At 48.6% G+C, this 18,818-nt stretch overlaps 1 protein-coding gene across 7 annotated transcripts; it reads left to right on the forward strand.

Moving 5' to 3' along the window:
• The first annotated feature begins 2,566 nt into the window (after positions 1–2,566).
• On the forward strand, positions 2,567–18,185 carry SSTR2 (somatostatin receptor 2). Of its 7 annotated transcripts, XR_004302400.1 has the most exons (4): positions 2,878–3,080; positions 7,043–8,126; positions 10,364–11,207; positions 15,698–18,185. XR_004302400.1 is itself a non-coding variant. In XM_032429345.1 (3 exons), exons 2-3 carry the CDS (start codon positions 7,134–7,136, stop codon positions 15,701–15,703), a joined length of 999 nt encoding a protein of 332 aa, XP_032285236.1. In that variant the 5' UTR covers positions 2,878–3,080; positions 7,043–7,133; the 3' UTR covers positions 15,704–18,182. The 7 variants fall into 7 exon arrangements, 6 of the variants coding, with proteins under 6 accessions (XP_032285234.1, XP_032285233.1, XP_032285236.1 ...); XM_032429345.1 differs by lacking the exon at positions 10,364–11,207 and having other exon boundaries at positions 15,698–18,182; XM_032429344.1 differs by lacking the exon at positions 15,698–18,185 and having other exon boundaries at positions 10,364–14,197.
• The last annotated feature ends 633 nt before the right edge of the window (positions 18,186–18,818 follow it).

Consider the following 18,818-nt stretch of genomic DNA (forward strand, 5'->3'; position numbering starts at 1 on the left):
CGGAGCAGCATCTCCTCAGGTTACAGCCTGGCCCTTTGTCGTGCTTCTGTTCTTGATTTCCTGTTGTCTATTGGCTCTTTGATAAGTGCTGACAGAGGGAAGGGTATTATTTTAAAAGATATCAAACAAGCCAGCGCCGGGGTTATCTCCTCCCCACTCGCTCGGTTTTCCTGGCTCAAGGTTCTGTTACTTAGTTACTAACTGAGCTGCAGAGAAGTAGAGGCAGCCCCAGCTGGCGCGGTGCAGACTTCATTCAGCAGATGGGGAGGGGGGGAGTCAAAAGAATAGCCATTCGGAGTCAAACAGGGACCCGGAGCCTCAGGGTGGCTGCTGAGTACAGGCGCCAGCAAAGCCAAACAGGTCTTTCGAGGCATTCAAAGCGGGGAGGGGGAGGCGTCCATTATCTAGACAAAATCAACAATCATTCTTGATTACACGTTTTCTGCTGTCAAGGTCAATGCTGTTCAGTCCCCATTCACCCTGCCCCGCAGAAGAGACAGGTGCACCTGAGATAGATCGGGCCAGTATTTTTTCCAGGACCCAACCTGACTTAGGCAAGGAGAGGAGACGTCACTAGAAAAGGACTGGAAGGGGCATTTCACTGGTCCATCTCCGAGATAAAGAACACTGTTGGAGGAGGTAGGTCACCGGGAGGATGTGACTGCCTGTTGACCAGAAAGCTGGCCTCGGGCAACTGGAGGCCCATTACCCTCCTTCCCTGTCCTTGGAATGTACATTCCACACATTGTTCCCATACTAGGAGCCACTTCCAGGATGCAGCCTTGAGAGAACAATGTATCATTGAGACCATCTGGCCTTTAAAGCCTCTATATAAAACGTCTAAGAGTTTCGCCATGGGTGCAGAGATGTACTCATCTTGCAGTACCTAAGACAAGCCTCCTAAGTAAATTCTGTTGCTTCCTAAAACTGCCACCTACCAATCTGGAGCGGCCTGCCTATTTCTTCAGTTTCTCTTTGTTCTCCGTGTACAGGGACCAGTTTCAGATGTCACCCAGGGAACTCTGAGGTTGCAAACCAGCAAGCACACGGAGGGGTGCCCATGAACCACCCAAGCAGCCTTGAAGGAAGATGATCTTGATCTTTTGGGAGCAGTTTGCTTTTGTTGGTATCGTACTTATACTAAAATAGAAATAAAAACAAACCAAGCATCGTCCCATCAGGGTCACTTTGTCGGGGCGGTGGGGGGTGCGGCGCAGATCGGGAAATCGAAGGCCAGTGGTTCATTTCTTGTGCAGGTTACAAAACTGTGCTTACTTTAAACAAAAAAAAAGACATGTTCAAGACTTTCGTAAAGATAATATGATCACAAGGAAAGACATCTGAGAGTGGAGTGGGCACTTTATGGGTCTTCCTTTTCCTAGAAACCAGTTGGGTCACTGGTTTTAAACTGGAGATGACAAAAGGTATTGCAGCAGTAACTGTGTGCCCTGAGCATGTGGAGTTCTGAGCCCGGTTCCACTCTGCCCTCCTGGTACTCTCACCACCCCATCTCTCCCAGCGGCTCGTGAGCAGGGGCACCCCCCTCCAGTGAGCGACCCGCCCCAGCCCCTCTACCCTACACAGAGGAGTCTAAGGAGAAGCTGACTCCCAGATGGCTTGGAACAACAGACAACCACTGGCTCAAATTCTGTCTAGCTCCTCAGCTCCAGGATGAGGGATGCAAGCCCCATCATAACCAACATCTCAGAAAGAGACAAATCCAATGAAAAGCCCTGATCCCCACCCCCAGCAGTGGGTACCCCAAGACACGGAGTAGCTTAGAGAGAAACCTGCAGCTGACTGCTACCTTCCCGGGTGGTTTCTTTCCCAGGTCACTCACCCATCTCTAGGGCTCACCCTACCTGCTAAACAGCCCCTGGACTTTAACTTTTAACTGGGGAATTTGGAAGTCAGGTAATAGGATGGACAGTCCAAGGCAGCTCAGCCTATAGAGAAAACTGTAATCGGTGTTTGCTTTCCATTCCCCATCTTCTAAAACTGGACCCAGGATGGTGAGTGCATGCATGTTACTTGGAGGAGGATGAGGAAGGAGAGGCTGCAGGATTATGACTTATTAATCTATTGGAACAGAGGCTGAATCATCGCAGTAAAAAATGAAATCGCTTTAACTGGGGCGATTCAGCTCCCACTTCCTGCGTGTCCCCCTTTGCTCGCACACAGCAGGTAGCAAGGGGAGCCGAGCTGAGTCGCACCAGCAGGTGCCCACCAACAGGCTTACAAAGCCGGGCGACTGGCTGTATGGCCGGGGCACCTCTGAGCACGGACAGCTGGGAGAGGGCAGGAGTCGCTGCTCTGCTGAGCCTCTGGCTGCTCCCTGAACCGAATTCTGGAACCCATGTGTGGCTTCGCTCACTGGGTGGGTGGGGAGGGGTGCGGGCCACTGCACGAGAAGTGCTTTCCCCCAGACCCATTTCCTCCCTTCTCTGCCCCAGCCCTGCGCCTGGGACGACCAATAGTAGACACAGCTTTGCCAGCTCCTCTGGCGGAGGAGATGGCAAGGGTCCCGGCGCGAGTCTGGGTCCCCCGGGCCGCCACCCCAGCTGCCTGGAATACGCTGGGTGAAACACAACCGATTCTGTGAAAGCGGTAAGAGGGAAAGCAGCGCGTGTCCCTGCCACGAGGGTGAGTGTCGGGGCGGCCGAGATCGCTGACCCTGCACGCCCCCGCAGCCCCCGGCGGATTCTCCACGCGGCTCAGCCCGGTCCTCCTACGGACCGGCGGGCGGAGCGAGGCTGCTGTGACGTAACCCGGGGGGGGGGGCGTGGGGAAATGTGCCGAGGGCCCGGGGCTCCGCGGGGCCAGTCCCGGCGACGCAGCCACCCGCGCGCGCGCGCGCTCGCTCGGCCACCCGCACCCCGAACCCCAGTCCGCGCTCGGCGCCGGGGGTCTGCGGGCCCTTCGGGCTCCGGGCGGCGCGAGGGGCGGGCGGGAGCCGGCAGCGCAGGACGCCGAGCGCCAGGTGCCGGTCAAGCTGCGGCGCGCCTGGGCGCCCGGCTGGGTTGGGGACAGTCGCTGGGTGCCAGCGAGCGGAGCTAGCGGATTGCAGCGGAAAAGCAAAGGTGAGGCTTGTGGGAGTGTGTGTGTGTGTGTGTGTGTGTGTGCGCGTGTTGTGTGTGTGTGAGAGAGAGAGAAAGAGAGACGCACTTGAGCACCCGGCCGCATCTGCGCTGCACGGTGGTGCGCGCCTCGGTGTGCCGGAGAGGAGGCACGGTGCGTGGTTCTCGGCCCTGTGCCTTTTGCGGGGTGATTTTCGTGGCAATGAACGACAGCGGCTGTCCCGGCGTGAGTGGGGACTGTGGGTCGCGTGTGCAGGAACGGACGTGCCCGCACCACCGCAGGCTGGTGTGCGTGGTATGCGCCCTTGTCCAGTCCTCATCCCCCAGCTGACTCGTCCAGGTGGTAGCTGCGACAGGGACAACTTCTCTCCCAGCCACCTGCAAAAGAGCCTCCACGCGAGGAGAGCGAGACAGCTGGGGCGGGGAGGGGGGGGGTGTCCCTGCTGGGGCCTTCTGCGGGCCTGCATCAGGAGAGCCGAGCCTGTGAGGGGCAGGCAGCGGAGCAGAGAAAAGGGAGCGCTTCTCTGTTCCTCCTTTCCCCGCCTGGGAGACGGATGCCCAAAGGTCTAGAGTCCGTTCCCCCAGCGCCCAGAAGGAGAGGACAGTTTGCCTATCTTAGGAAAGACCGAATCCCTGAGTGGCCGTGCCCCCGAGGCGCTGGCCAAGTCCCTAGGCAGCTGTCCCCTGCTCCCAACCGTCCCTGATGTCTCGACAGCCCCCCCCTCCCCGCGTTTAGAAACTGGGGCACTGACCGTCTTTAGTCTCCCCCATTGTCCTCCTGGAAATAGGGAATTCTTTAGGAAACCGTTGGATCTGAGGGCTGAGTGATGAGGATTTTCTGTGCCAGTCCGGGGAACTGAATGAGTCTCACCTCTCCCCCATGCCCTTTGCCAGCGCTGCTTGGGCTTTCCTTAGGTGCTCTAGCGCCACGGTGGCCCGCACCTGGCTATTGTCTCTCTGGCAGGTGGGGCTCAGCTCTGGCGGCCTGAGACCTACTCGGTTTAGCAGGGCACTGGAAAAGTGGCGGCGGGGAAGGAATGGGGGTGGCGGAGGGATGCGGGGGTGGAATGCTGGGGAGAAAGGAAAAGCTAAAGTCGAACAGGATTTAGCAGGGTTCCTGATGCCCAGTCCCCATCCCCACGCTCAATTCTTCAGCTCTGGGAAAAGGAAGGGATGCTCCAGACCAGTCTCACCCTCCTCTCCAACACAGCCCAGACTCAGTCTCAGAGAAAACCAACAACCAGCCATTTCCAGGGTCTGTAACTCTTAGGCTTGAAAAATAAAGCAAGCAGAAAACCAAACTTCCTTGTGCGTTTAACCGAACCACAATCCAACAAGTATTGATGGCCTGGCATTGGGCTCCACTTTCACTGGGACCCAAATGAAGCAGAAGTCACCCGGAGACCTCAGGCAGCAGGCTTCATTGTTAATGAAATCAGAGTCACTGTGATTTAAACTTATTTCTTCCTTGGAGGAGCCTCCCCACTCTGGACTGGCTTTCCAGCTTACCTCCTCCGCCACCTTCACTGAGCTCTGCACGCTGTCTATTGCTGCTTCTCAGCCTGTTTAGAAAAACATTGACCCCATGCAATTCCATGCCACCGACTGAGAGTCCAGCCAAAAAGGCAGAGTTAGGGCTGGAGGTCAGCATTTGACTCTCCCTCACCCACCTGCACCATCATCATCCCTATCCCAAAGCTCTAGACAGAGCTTCTGCCACCCAGGGTACTTCAGTCTCACGCAGATATTGGAGTGTGACCTTGCATGTTACATAGACAGGACCCTGGAAATGCTAGTGATTAATGTGCACTCCAGTGCAGGCGGCTTCAGTGGGATTCTGGGTCTGTAGAATTAAAGTACCGATAAGACAGCTAGAAAAATAGTGGGAACAACCCAAATTAATCCAGGGATACCAAAAATGGTTTCTTCACACCTTTTCTTTTTGATAGCTGTCAGTTTATGCTTTTTACCCAATGCAGACATTAAATCCTGGGTCCCCAAAGTATTTAGCAGAAAGGTCAGCCACAAAGCCCAGACCCCACTGTACAGACGGTTGTCTGGTAGGGAAATTAGCACAGAGAGGGTAAACAGTGCGCCTGGCAGTGCAGAATGAATCAGAGGCAAAGGTGGGCAAGGGTCCTCGAGTACTTGTTGCTGGCGAAGTCCCCCCTAGCTAATTAGCAGTCTCTCCAAGCATAAAGGAGCAATCTCTAACCTTCACTCAGGCACCGGGGAAAGTGCCCTGCTCAGGAGAAATGTGTCCGCCAAGTGAATTATTCCCACTGTGTGCTAAGTACACCACCCCTTTACCGTCTTCTCTCTTCCTGGAACGACCTCTTTCCTGCCCTCCCTGCTTCACTCTTCATATATTCAAGACCCAGCCCAAACACTCCTCTTATGAAGCCTCCTTGGAATCCTCCAGGAAAGGAGGGCATCCTTAAGCCCTGTGTTCATTTCTCCACGCAATTCACACCCTAGATGAGCTGGCTTCCTCTGCCTGTCTCCCCTCCTAAATTGTCACCTCCTAGAGGGCACCAGCCACGTCTCCTTCATGCCTGTATCCCTGGTGTGCAGAACAAAGAAGCCCCCCAGCACTGGTTTTTGCATGACCGCAGATAAATCATTTACTTATGTGATGAGCTATTGTTTTAGATCTTAAGCCAAGCCAGTAGTGTTACAATTACTTTCCCAGCATGATGGTAAAACAGGAGTCAGCTGTTTTAAACCAAAGCCCAATTCTCAGTCACTCGTTTTTCCAGCCCACTGAGCAGCAGATAGGATGCTGTGAAAAATGCAGAAGGGTCGGGTGTCCTGTGTTTAAATCTCAGCTCCACCAATTATATACAGGGGATGGAAGCAAATTACTTAAACTCCCTAAGCCTCGGTTTCTCATCTGTAAAATGGAGATGGTTATCCCACATCATAGGACGGTTGGGAAGATCAAGGGGATAATGAGCGTGAATGAGCTACGGTCGTGTTTGGAATTCACTTCTGTGAATGAGCCTGCCTCCCTCACGCCTGGTTCCTGTTTTCCTCCTTCATCAGGGGGATCCCAGGCAAATCCTCTGGAGTGTTAGAAGATGAGCATCCTGGAGCAGCATCCCCCTGAGAGACTCTCTGAGGCATGTGGAGGTCAAGCACTGGGTACTGGAGAAACAAAAACAGAAGAAACAAAATGAACTAAATCATGCATTTTAAATATAAAAGCAAGCCAGATTTTTATTTTTAATATTTAAGACCATAAATTTGTTCATTCTGTGGGCAGCTTTCAGTAGATTACAGATAAATGAGATGGTAGAGGAGAAAAGGGGGAAATATGAGATTTGCTTAGTCCTGATTATGAGCCCTGCACAACGCTAGGCGCTTCCACATATATATGTCATCGCTTAACCTTCCGGATGCCGCCATTTTAACCAATGAGAGTCAGAGTGGTTAAGTGCCTGGCACGAGGTCACATGGGCTTCCTGGTGGAACCCTGGCTTGTTTTACCTCTAAAGTCTGGGATTTTTCCACTCTGGGGCTTTCAGAATGGAAAGACTTGGAAGCAGTCAGCAGGTCAGCGGAGATGTCCTCATGGGGAGCAGGCCAGGAATGCTGGTGTCAGATCCCTCTGAGTCAGGGGCTGGACCAGTCAACTTCTTAGGAATCAAAGTACGGGTTTTGTTTTTGTTTTTTAGGTTGTTTTTTTTTTTTTCCCAGCCACAGCCATCTCCCACATGTGCATCACCAAAGATGACAAGATAAACTATGATGACTTAACCCAAACCCTTCCCCCCCATTGGAAAAACAACTCAAACAGTCTGCACACTGATGAGAATGGGCTGGAGGCTCTAACACTGAGGTTGCAAGATAACACACTTTTCAACTGAAGAGTCTGTCTGAGAGGGTAAACCAGAAACACGGAAGGCTGGTGAGCGCTTAAGTAGCCTCTGACTGATAGGCCCATCTTCCTTTTCTCCTTGCAGATGTCACAGTGGATCCTTTGCCTCCAGGACACATCAAGGTGAGAATAAGATCTCTGGCTGGCTGGAACTAACCTAAGAGGGTAAGGCAGCCATGGATATGGAGTATGAGCTCCTCAATGAGAGCCGCACTTGGCTTTCCCCTCCATTTGACCTTGATGGCTCTGTGGTGGCGGCCAACAGCTCAAACCAGACAGAGCCATACTATGATCTGACCAGCAATGCAGTCCTCACGTTCATCTATTTTGTGGTCTGCATCATTGGATTGTGTGGCAACACACTTGTCATTTATGTCATCCTCCGCTATGCCAAGATGAAGACCATCACCAACATTTACATCCTCAACCTGGCCATTGCAGATGAGCTCTTCATGCTGGGTCTGCCCTTCCTGGCCATGCAGGTGGCTCTGGTCCACTGGCCCTTTGGCAAGGCCATTTGCCGGGTGGTCATGACTGTGGATGGCATCAATCAGTTCACCAGCATTTTCTGCTTGACGGTCATGAGCATCGATCGATACCTGGCTGTGGTCCACCCCATCAAGTCTGCCAAGTGGAGGAGACCCCGAACGGCCAAGATGGTCAATGTGGCCGTATGGGGAGTCTCCCTGCTGGTCATCTTGCCTATCATGATATATGCTGGGCTTCGGAGCAACCAGTGGGGGAGAAGCAGCTGTACCATCAACTGGCCAGGTGAATCTGGGGCATGGTACACAGGGTTCATTATCTACACCTTCATCTTGGGGTTCCTGGTGCCCCTCACCATCATTTGTCTTTGCTACCTGTTCATTATCATCAAGGTGAAGTCCTCTGGAATCCGTGTGGGTTCCTCCAAGAGGAAAAAGTCTGAGAAGAAGGTCACACGGATGGTGTCCATAGTGGTTGCTGTGTTCATTTTCTGCTGGCTTCCCTTCTACATCTTCAATGTCTCCTCCGTCTCTGTGGCCATCAGTCCCACCCCAGCCCTTAAAGGCATGTTTGACTTTGTGGTGGTCCTCACCTACGCTAACAGCTGCGCCAACCCTATCCTGTATGCCTTCTTGTCTGACAACTTCAAGAAGAGCTTCCAGAATGTCCTCTGCTTGGTCAAGGTGAGCGGCACAGATGACGGGGAACGGAGTGACAGTAAGCAGGACAAATCCCGGCTGAATGAGACCACGGAGACCCAGAGGACCCTCCTCAATGGAGACCTCCAGACCAGTATCTGAACTGCCTGACAAATAAATAAATAACACGCCAAGCTCTGCCAAGCAGCATGTGCTCCCTGCCCCCACCCCCTTCCTTCCTCCCACCCATCATACCTGCCTTCTAGAATAGGGAATTGCTCAGCATGAGTCCAATCAGAGAACAGAGCTTGAGTCGGCTTGTCTGAGTGAATGATAACGTATTAAATTGATTACACCATCCCCCCTCCCCTTAAAGTGAACATTTAAATGCAGGCAGACAATTCCAAGTCAGGAGAAAAAGAGATCATGCTTGGGTATGATCTGTAGAAATGGTGAAGCTCAACAAAAATAGAAAAAGTATATCTGTGTGTTTAAAACCTAATATGTAACTTGTGGTCTTACATTTATATTTATTCTATTCCTCTCTAGCCCCTGTATAGTCATTACCTATGTTTCCGGTGTTCAAAAGTACAGGAGTAGCAAACTGAAGTGTGCCTAGTATAGGTGGACGTTTATTACAGTATGGTACCCGCAGAAATGGACTTGCCATAAAGCCAATAAAGTTTAAGCTTCAGGGATCTCTCATGCTTGGGCAGTATTTTCACATGATCACATGCTTTTGAAAAAAAATTATAAAAGTAAGATATTTTTGTATTCTTTTTCTTAAAGAGGTCTCCTTAAAGCTTCCAGTCTCTCAAACCCACCTCTGTCCCTGGGTATTGGCCTTACTAATTTCAGGCAAGGTAGATCAAAGGAAGAAGGGAGAGGGAGAAGATAGTTGAGGACCCAGAACATAAATTCATATGTTTTCTTTTCTTGGATATAATCAAAGAATTATTCATTTCCTCAAAACGACATAAATGGTTGGGGCCATTGATTACTGTATTTATCAAAACAAAGCCTGCTTTGTTATAAGATTGCATTTTTTTCCTCCTTAATTTGCTTTAGTCTTTCTTAGGGAGCCATGGAAGGGGAGAGTGGACGAAATCACCAACACAAAAGGCAAAAGAAAAAAAAAAAAAAAAGGACCGCAATTGTCATGGGGAAAGCATTTTATTTTTTTCCCCACCATGAAAATAAATGAGTAAGAATAAAGCAAAAATATGCCTTTATGAGAAACCATGAGATTCTTTTTTAAAAAAATGCCAGACATGGCTTCCTAATGAAAGAAACTGGAAATATAGTTCAATGACTCCTCCATGGTTTTTGGTTTTTTTTAAGGAGTTGATACAAAGCTAGGCACTAAAAAAATCACAGTGTACTAAAGACCTGAGGACCCTGTTCCTAACACATGAGCACGTGCACCAGCCCAGCAATAAGTAGCACATAGCAGGTGCACAGGGAGGAGTGTTGGAGGGAGTCCCGTCCCTCACAGGTACGCCTGTACCACCTTCCTTGCCCAGTAGACACATTAAACATCCACCTTTAATGCCACTGACTCTCTGAGCTATTCCTCAAGCACGGTTATAATAGACAGGCACTTCACACCGTCAGTGACACTTTTCTGTTCCTGAAATGGTAGATGAGCTCACCTACAAACAATAAGATAAGAGATGATGCCCATTTCACCAATCACCAGGGTCTGAAGAAACATACACTTGGGTGTTTGTGAGGATGCCATCATCTCTGGGTTCCTATGGAAGCCTCACTCTTAGTGTCTCACGTATAGATTTGACCGTAAAAATGAGTTTTCCTCTTCCAGCTCCCTGAGGAAGGGCTGTTTGACAGAATGACTAAGAACTCCACCTGTGGCGCCCGCTGTTAATGGGCTGCCTTCATTCTGTCTATATTATTCACGCCACCTCGTTCCCAAAAGTACTTACTGTGGCCTAGAAAAATGTGTTCGGTAATATTATGATAGATAAGTAAATCCATGCAAAAATTAAAAGAGGTACAATTACAAAGTGAGACTCTAAGGAAAGCTGTGACCCAAAAGTGCCCGCAGTAAAATCTCCCACTATTACTAAAAGTCAGCTACAAGTTCGCTCAGGACTTCCTAGCAGCCACAACTGATAGAAGGTGACCACGCCTCCTCCCCCTCCCCCACCCATTAAAAAACCCAAGCAAAGATTTGGAAGGAAATGCTTTAAACCCAACGTTACCATTACTAATAATATGAAATGTTCCCGGGTCTTTGAATAAAGGCTGATTTTTTTACTTAGGAAAGTGATTCCAAGGGACCAAGAACGGATGGAAATAATTTCAGGGAAGACAGACTGACTGTGTAGCACTCAGGCCCCTGCCATCAGACGCTGCCTCCTCCAAGGAGGCCACGGCCCACAGCAGCCATCTAGTCTTCATGCAACATGCCTATCCAGGTGGGCGGTCGGTGCTCATCAGCACGATGATTGTTCTAAGGGGCCTTGAAGACTGAAGCTATAATTCTGTCCAAATCAGCCGGCAGGTTGCTACTCTCTGAAAAGGAGTTCTCCACTTTTTTGAAATATCTCGTTCAAGGATAACTGGCTCTCTGGTGGTTTTCGTTCTTCCATAAGAGGGAATAAACGTTTTGATTCCAATGGTAACACAATTTTAATTCCGAAATGTAAGCTGAACCTCCACTCAACATTTAATTATGAACATAAATCTGCTGGATGCTGGGTGAGAACAAAAAGTAAGGCCACTCCATTGATTTGAGGGCAGCTGGTCATTTGGATTATGCAAGCTACTCTTTAACCCACCCATTAGCATGGGTGGTTAAGAACTGGTTGCACCCAAGTGGGTCTGGCGAGAGAGGTATCAGGAGAGAGAATGTGACACTGTGGCCTGTGTTGAATGGTGTTAGTTTGTGTTTCAGTAACACAGAGAGCTGAATATGGAACGTGGAGTTGGATCTTTGGTGGAGTTTATGCCATAGCTTGGGACAGACAAGGAGAGGGACACTGCATCTCCTTCCTCTGTTTCTGGAAGAAGAAAGAAGAGGAGGAAGAGGAGGAGGAAACATTATTCTTCATTAGTGTGGCTGCTAGGAAGTCCTAGGGGAACTTGCAGCCAACCTCTCATGAAGTAAGAGTGTGGGATTTTACTGCATGCACTGTGGGCTCACAGCTTTTCCTATAGTCTCATTTTAAAACTATACCTCTTTTTATTTCTGCATGGATTTATTTATCTATCACAAATGGTAGGCAGAGAAGAAAATGCCGGCTGGTGGTGCGGGACTTCCAGAGCTGCCCGGGAACCGGAGTCTGTTTGCTTGCACTGATTTAACCTCCTCTCTGTGGCCAAATACAAGTGTTGATGGCTAGTGAGGAGCCCCGTGCCGGAAGAGTGTACAGTCTGGTCATTGAGAGCGGTCAGAAGGAATGTCTGTCGGGATACGTGTTCCTAATCAGCTTCAAGAGTGACTGTCCAATCAAGATAGCTAAGTTAGGAGGGAAGGCAGAAGTGAACTTTGGCCTAGTTGAAGGAAGATGGCAAGAGAATCCCCAAAAGGCTCCATATATGGTTGGGAAGGTCCCATTAGTGTTTCTGGACCATGTGGCATCATAAAAAATCACCATAGGTGGCAAGCCAAGCATTTGAGCTTTATAAGTCATAATTTATATTTGGTCACTTGTCTGATCCCCACTTTTGCCAGATTCAAAACCAGCAAATTTCCTATCAAATGTTCTAGCAGAGTGAACCTTCACCTAAATGGGTTGTTCCCTTTCTAACAGTGGATTTCTTAGAACATTCCCATAGGCAGAGTCTCACATTTTTTTTCTAGCAGCTCATCTGGAAAGTCGGCACCAGGGATTATTTTCCACTTACCAGCTGAAAAGCTTTCGTGGGTCCATGACCCAAGTCAGCAGACCATTAGGGTTGGGAATAGCAACTCCGGGGCAAGTGTCCATGCCTCCCACCCCCACTGGCCACCACACTTCCTTTAACTCCGCAGTGACCAGAGGTGTCAGCCTGTGGGCCGATTACCTAGTTTTCCCCCTTAGATGTGTCAGGTTGTATGTATCTGGGCTGGGCTTCAAAACAGAGTTAAATATTAGCCAAGACCTAACCAAGCTGAATATAAAACTATTGATTCCCCTGAGATTAAAAGTGAGTATCATAGTAAATGAAATGCTGTGGCTTGCTCACTGGGTTCTGTGGATGTCTGCCTCCCAGTGGACAGAGATTTTCAGCAGGAGATGGATCACACAGACCCAACCTCAAGTGGGTGGAGGGGAAGGGGAGATGTTTTCGGTTTTCACCCCTCTTCTTCCCTGGCATTATTGAGGGGACAGACGAGGGAGAGAAGAAGACCTCTTTGCCAGGATACTGGTGTCTGGTGAGGGAAGGTGGCTCCTTTCTGCCCCTGGGCCTGCAAGGGCTGGTCACACATACAATGGCCCTGTCCTTGTAGAAAAGCCTGTGGAGGAGCGTGACTCCGAAAGAAATCTGAAATGGCATCCCACAGCCTCGCCCACTCCCATTATTCAGTGACTGGGGCCTCCGATCACTCAAGCCACAGAGCAGGTCCCTTGCAGGGCAGTCACTGGTCCTACCCAATCAGACAGCTTTAATCCTGGGCTCAGGGGGAGACACAGTTGTCCCAGGTCCTTACAAAGATCAGATTGTAAAGTGGCCAGAACAGGGGCCCACAGGGAAACTGCCAGGCTCACAAGAGGAAGCCCCATGGTCAGCTCTACCCGACTACCTGTAAACTCACCAGGCCAGCTCTACCGGACCACCTGTCGATTCACCAGGCACCTCGGAGGAGCTGCAATCCCACTCCTGGGCCGTGCTCCCCCCACTTCCTCGCCGATGGCTGGGGTACCAGTCCCTGTGGAGGTTCCTGCCCCCAGGCAAGGGAGAGTGGCCGTTACTGAGAGGGCGGATATTTTTCCTCATGGGTATTATTTTTAACAAGAAACCTGAGTGGTTCTCTCATAACATAACCAAGGATTGGTTGTTTTCTCGACGTTCACCAGCATCTTACTTCTCAGGACAAAGGGACGTTCCCCTAAGGCTCGCTACGCTTTGTGCTCCCAAGCACACGCACCCCCACGATGCAGTGCGCACAGGTGGCACCCCATGGAGGACACACGTGGCCCACACACGTGAGGGGCACATTCACTGGTGTGCGTGGTACACGCCGTGACGCACACGTGTTCACATGCAAAACCCCTTCTGTATCTCGTAGGCAAGACTTCCGACGCAGAGATCCTCCAGGGCTTTCAGTGGAGGGACAGAACTATAATTTGACTAATGCATTTGAAGTCTAGGGATATACACTTTCTTTTTCTTTTTCTTCTTCTTTTTTTTTATGGGGAGGGGGACGTTGTGTATAAGCCAATTTTTCACGCAGAAGACTCCGTGCCTGACCACTGACTGCATTCCTGGCCCCACCCTGCTCTCTGTCCCTGCAAATAACAGTCCACCTCAATTAAAGGAAAAAAAAAAAGGTAGAGTTGGTAAAACTACAAATCATCCCCACTAGTCAACCTCCTGGAAGCACGTGTTCTGCTAACAGCAATAGTTGTGCATAAGAAAAAACACAATTTCTTTGGAGAAAAATCACTCAAAATTATTTTCAAATGGATTCTCACTGAGGACAGATTCTAACAGTCATTTCTTCCCCCCCACCCCCTGCCTTCCCGTGCTGCTGGCTTTTTTTCCATTGAGGTCTAACTAAGAGACAACATTATATTCGTTTCAGGTGTACCACATAAGTTTGATATTTGCACACACTATGAGATGATCACCACAGCAAGTCCACTGAACATCCATCACCATAGGTAGTTCTAGAATTTTCTTTTTCTTGTCATGAGAACTTTTAAGATTTACTCTCAGCAACTTTCAAATAGGCAATACAGCATTATTAACTATAGTGGCCATGCTATACCTTACACATCACCTTGACTGACATTATAATTGGAAATCTGTATTTTTTGAGCCCCTTCATCCATTTCGTCTACCACCGTCCCCTGCACACCCACCATTTCCCACCTCTAGTAACCACCAATCTGTCATCTGTATCTATGAGCTTGGTTTTGTAGGTTTTTTGTTTTGGATTCCACATATAAGTGAAATCATATCATATTTATCTTTCTCTGATTTATTTCACTTAACATAATGCCCTCAAGATCCAACCATGTTATCACAAATGGCAAGATTTCATTCTTTTTTATATAGCTGAATAATATTCTATTGTGTGTATGTGTGTGTGTATGATATATACATATTTATATCACATTTTCTTTATCCATTCATCCATTGATGGTCACTGAGGTTGTTTCCATGTCCTGGCTCTCATAAATAATGCTGCCATGAACATGGGGGTGCAGATACCTCTTTGAGATCCTGTTTTCATTTCCTTTGGATGGATAAATGCCCAGAAGTGAGACGGCTGGATCATAGGGTAGTTCTATTTTTAATTTTTTGAGGAACCACCATACTGTTTTCCAAGGGACTGCCCCGATTGACATTCCTACCAACAGTGCAGAAGGGTTCTCTTTTCTCCACATTCTCGCCAACATTTCTTCCTTGTCTTTTGGATAATAGCTATTCTGACAGGTGTGAGGTGATATTCTCATTGTGGTTTTGATTGCATTTCCCTGATGATGAGGGATGTTGAGCATCTTCTCATGTATCTGCTGGCTCTCTGTATGTCTTCTTTGGAGAAATATCTATTCAGATCCTCTGCCCATTTTTTAACCAAATTTTTGTTGTTATTAAGTTGTATGAGTTCTTTACATATTTTGGATGGTAATCCCTTATCAAATAGATGATTTGCAAATGTTTTCTCCCAGTCAGTGAGCTGCTGTTTCATTTTGTTCTTTGCTCTGCAGCAGCTTTTTAGCTTCATGTAATCCCACTTGTTTGTTTTTGCTTTTGTTGCCTTTGCTTTGGGTGTCAAATCCAAAAAATCATTGCCAAGGGGCGCCTGGGTGGCTCAGATGGTTAAGCATCTGCTTTTGGCTCAGGTCAAGATCTCCAGGTCCTGGGATCGAGCCCCACATTGGGCTCCCTGCTCAGCGGGGAGTCTGCTTATCCACCCCGCCCCCGCCCCCCGCTCTTGCTCTCTCTCTCTTTTCCTCCCTCTCAAATAAATAAAATCTTTTTTAAAAAATCATTGCCAAGACCAACGTCAAGGAGCTTACTGCCTATGTTTTCTTCTAGGAGTTTTACGCTTTCGGGTCTTACTTTTAGGTCTTTAATCCATTTTTAGTTGATTTTTGTGTGTGGTGTAAGACAGAGGTCCAATTTTATTTATTTATTTATTTTTTGCATGTGGCTGTCCAGTTTTCCAAACACCATGTATTGAAGAGACTGTCCTTTCCCCATTGTCTGTTCTGGGCTCTTTGGGCATAGGTTAGTTGACCATATAGTTGTGGGTTTATCTGGGGGGTCTCTATACTGTTCCGCTGATCTATGGGTCTGTTTTTATGCCATTACCATACTGTTTTGATTATGATAGCTCTGTGCCCCCATGCTTCTTAATACAAATCTGAGGTTGAACACTTTGGGGGAAGCGGAGATGCTTGGCCACCAAGAAAATGAACTGCAGTTCTCTCCCCCAGGCATGAAGCACCTCCACAAAGAGGCTCTCCAACATAAAAGAAGTCTCCCCCTTGTCCATCATCCCGCTCCAGGGCAGTTCCGGGGTTCGGGATATCTATGTCAGCTCCTTCCGTGTGCTTTTTGAGTACCTGCCGGTATGTGATGGGGAAGAGAGCTGTGCCACCATCTGCAATCCAGACACTTCTGGAGCAAAGACTCAGCTGGATAAAGACTCACTCTGTTTGCCTTCAGCTTAAATGCTTTTTAGCAGATTAAAATAGTCTCCTGAATCTCTCTTCCTAACTCCCAGGTGGATGGGCACCGTAGTATTTATCAGGCTTGCTCAGGGAAGCAACAGACCACAGGTGGTTCATTTTTCCTCTCCCCTGCACCTTCGCACAACCACCTTTTGCATTCTCCTGGTTCCAAAGGGCCTGCCAGCTAGGTGATGGCATCGTATCCTCAGCCCTGCTGCATGTGGCCTCTGCTGGGGGCAGTCTTTGCAGCCGAGGAAACCCATCCCTCCTCAACCTTAAACAGAACATTTCTAGTCCAACGGAGCAGATGCAAAATCTGGTTTGCCATCAGCAACATGGTTCTAGGCTGTTGGGTCAGCATGGAAATGGGTTTTTAGAGGATTTGGGATTTCACGGGCTTCCTTCGCTGCCTCCAGGATCAATGAAGTCAACCCTCATTGCTGGAGAAGCACCAAAGCAAGACACTGAAGTGATAGACTGCATCAGCATGAAGCCTAACGTCAGAGGTGGGCTTCGCCATCCAGAACGCCAGGTCAGCTGAGGTCCAGAGGTCCTTGGGTAGTGTCAACATAGGAGACAGGCACCTTTGAGCAGGCAGTCTCACGCTATAAAAATTTAGCTCATCGGAGTTCACATCCTTTAGCCGTTCCCTCCATCTGTCTTTCAAAAGAGTGTTCTCTAATGTTTATTGAAAGACAGACATATATTGAAATTTTAAAAATGCCTTCTCTTGGCAAGTCCACAATGCCCCCCTTTAAACAATAGAAAGGCACGCTTTAGTTTTCACAAAATGAGAAAGTGAGAAGCGATTTTGAAGGAAATAGTCTGCAGAAGCATTTAATCCTACGGGTGGATGATGCAGAGCCAGGCCTCATTCCTGTCCCCATCAATCCCGGCTTCTGGTCCTGGCCTGGCCTCAGAGAGAAGCCGTCCACTACGCAGCTGAACAGGAGAAAACAGTCCCTGGTTAGAACAACCAGCTCATGGAGGCTGCTTTTCCATCTGTTTGGAGGAGGAAATCAGCCAGCCCAGCCACACAACCAAATGCCGTGAGCAGCCTCCAAGCTCACCCTATCCGATGGCAAGCAAAAGCAGACGATTCGACTCTCCAGAATGATTCAGAAGCCTTTTCTCCAGGAAAAAAAAAAAAAATCTCCATTCCACTTTCCAACAGCCTGAGAAACCACATCAATAATAAAGAACAGAGTATGGAGCTGACTCTGACAACGTGTTCAACGACAGTTTAACGTGTATGGCATCTTTCCAAAAGTAGACTTACTCCGTGTTCCCTAATCTGTCCGTCACTCCCTAGGAAATGACAATGGGTTTTTACAAACAGTCTATCAATCATTCTCACAGGAGACTGAAGACTCGTCCTACGAGGGCACTCACACTGCATTTCACCCCTCTCTGTTCTTCTGGGCAGTGCTGGGTGTGGACATTGTTGCCGTCCCCCTTCCTAGGGGCGATGGAGGTCATGAAATCCAAGCCTTCGGACCCCCTCCTACCACGTCTGTGAAGGCTTTACGGAGTTCTCTTTCTCCTTCCGTGCTGTGGACACAAGGAAACCAGGGAACATCCAAAAAGAGCCTTCAGCAGCCCCGACTCCAAAACCAGTGTCGACGCTGTGATGTGATGGATGGTTTTAACATGTCAAGACTAGGTATGCACGCAAGCTATTTTTATTATTCCGGTGGTTTTGTGAATGTGGTTATTCTTCTTAACATGTCATTCCTGCATGTCTAGTATTGAGATGAAATTGCTAAAACTGCCTTTGCCTTCAACGAAGTTCTAGCTATCTTTGTGAATGTGTCTGTTTCTCTGTATGTCAGATAAATTGGCCTCTATCTTTGCTGTTATAATTGACTGTGTATGCTAGAAAGCAAAAAGCAAACATTGCTTTTTAGTGACTTTATTATTTTTTTTTATTTGCAAGTGGACTGCTCTATAAACTACCTTCCCATGAAATCATACTCCCCACCAAAGGGACTCAGACTGAAGTTTGTTCATTAGGCCACCTGTGTGAGCTCACCTCTGCTCCCATCTACCTCTGAAAAAGACTCTACACATACAGGAAAATGGGCCACGGTCCTAGGTCACAAGATAACCCACACTTTCCAGGTTTCCCAAAACACTGAACCTGGAAACTTTAGGATTTTTTTTTTAAACTCTAAGCCCCAGGAAAAGCCTACAAGGCATTTTCTAGATGTCTTAGCAATCATTTGGTAGCAAAAGAAAAACAACACTTTGAAATAGACAACCACTGCTAAGTCCCATTTGGTCCACAGACTGATCCTTCATGAGCCCATGTGATGGCTTCCACATTCTGGAGCCCGGTTGGAAGAGCATGGCTAGGTGACGGTAAAGCATGGTGAAGGGGTGGGGGTGGGGGGTGTTCTCAATGTGCCATGAGGACGTGCCCGGTCCTGCTAATGGCAAAAGTGATGATAGGGAAATACCAAGTGTTTTAAAATTAGGTCAAAGAAAAGAGCTTTTTATCACCTTCTCATCTTTTCATTCACTCAAAATCAAAACATAATGAAAATTTCTAGCTGCTGAAAATAGGGTCTTAGCTACAAATCTGCTGACACCAGAAAAGAAATGAGTAATATTTGGAGTGCTCACAGTGGACCAATCTCTGTGCTGGGCACTTTTTAGGCGTCATCTCATTCAGTTCCCCCAGGAGCTAATACCCGCTCAACAGACGAGGAAACTGAGGCGTGGTGGACTTGCATCCCTTGCCCAAACCTGCACTCTGAACCGCTCTACCACATCGCCCTGCTACCCACAAGATGTTCCTGACCTTCCCAAGCCCACGCTCAGGGATAACACCATGAACCTCACAGAGTTGTGTAAGAGACTGGATGAAAGAAAATATTTTTAA

Source organism: Phoca vitulina, unplaced genomic scaffold (assembly GCF_004348235.1).
Source record: "Phoca vitulina isolate PV1807 unplaced genomic scaffold, GSC_HSeal_1.0 scaffold41, whole genome shotgun sequence".
Lineage (NCBI taxonomy): Eukaryota > Metazoa > Chordata > Mammalia > Carnivora > Phocidae > Phoca > Phoca vitulina.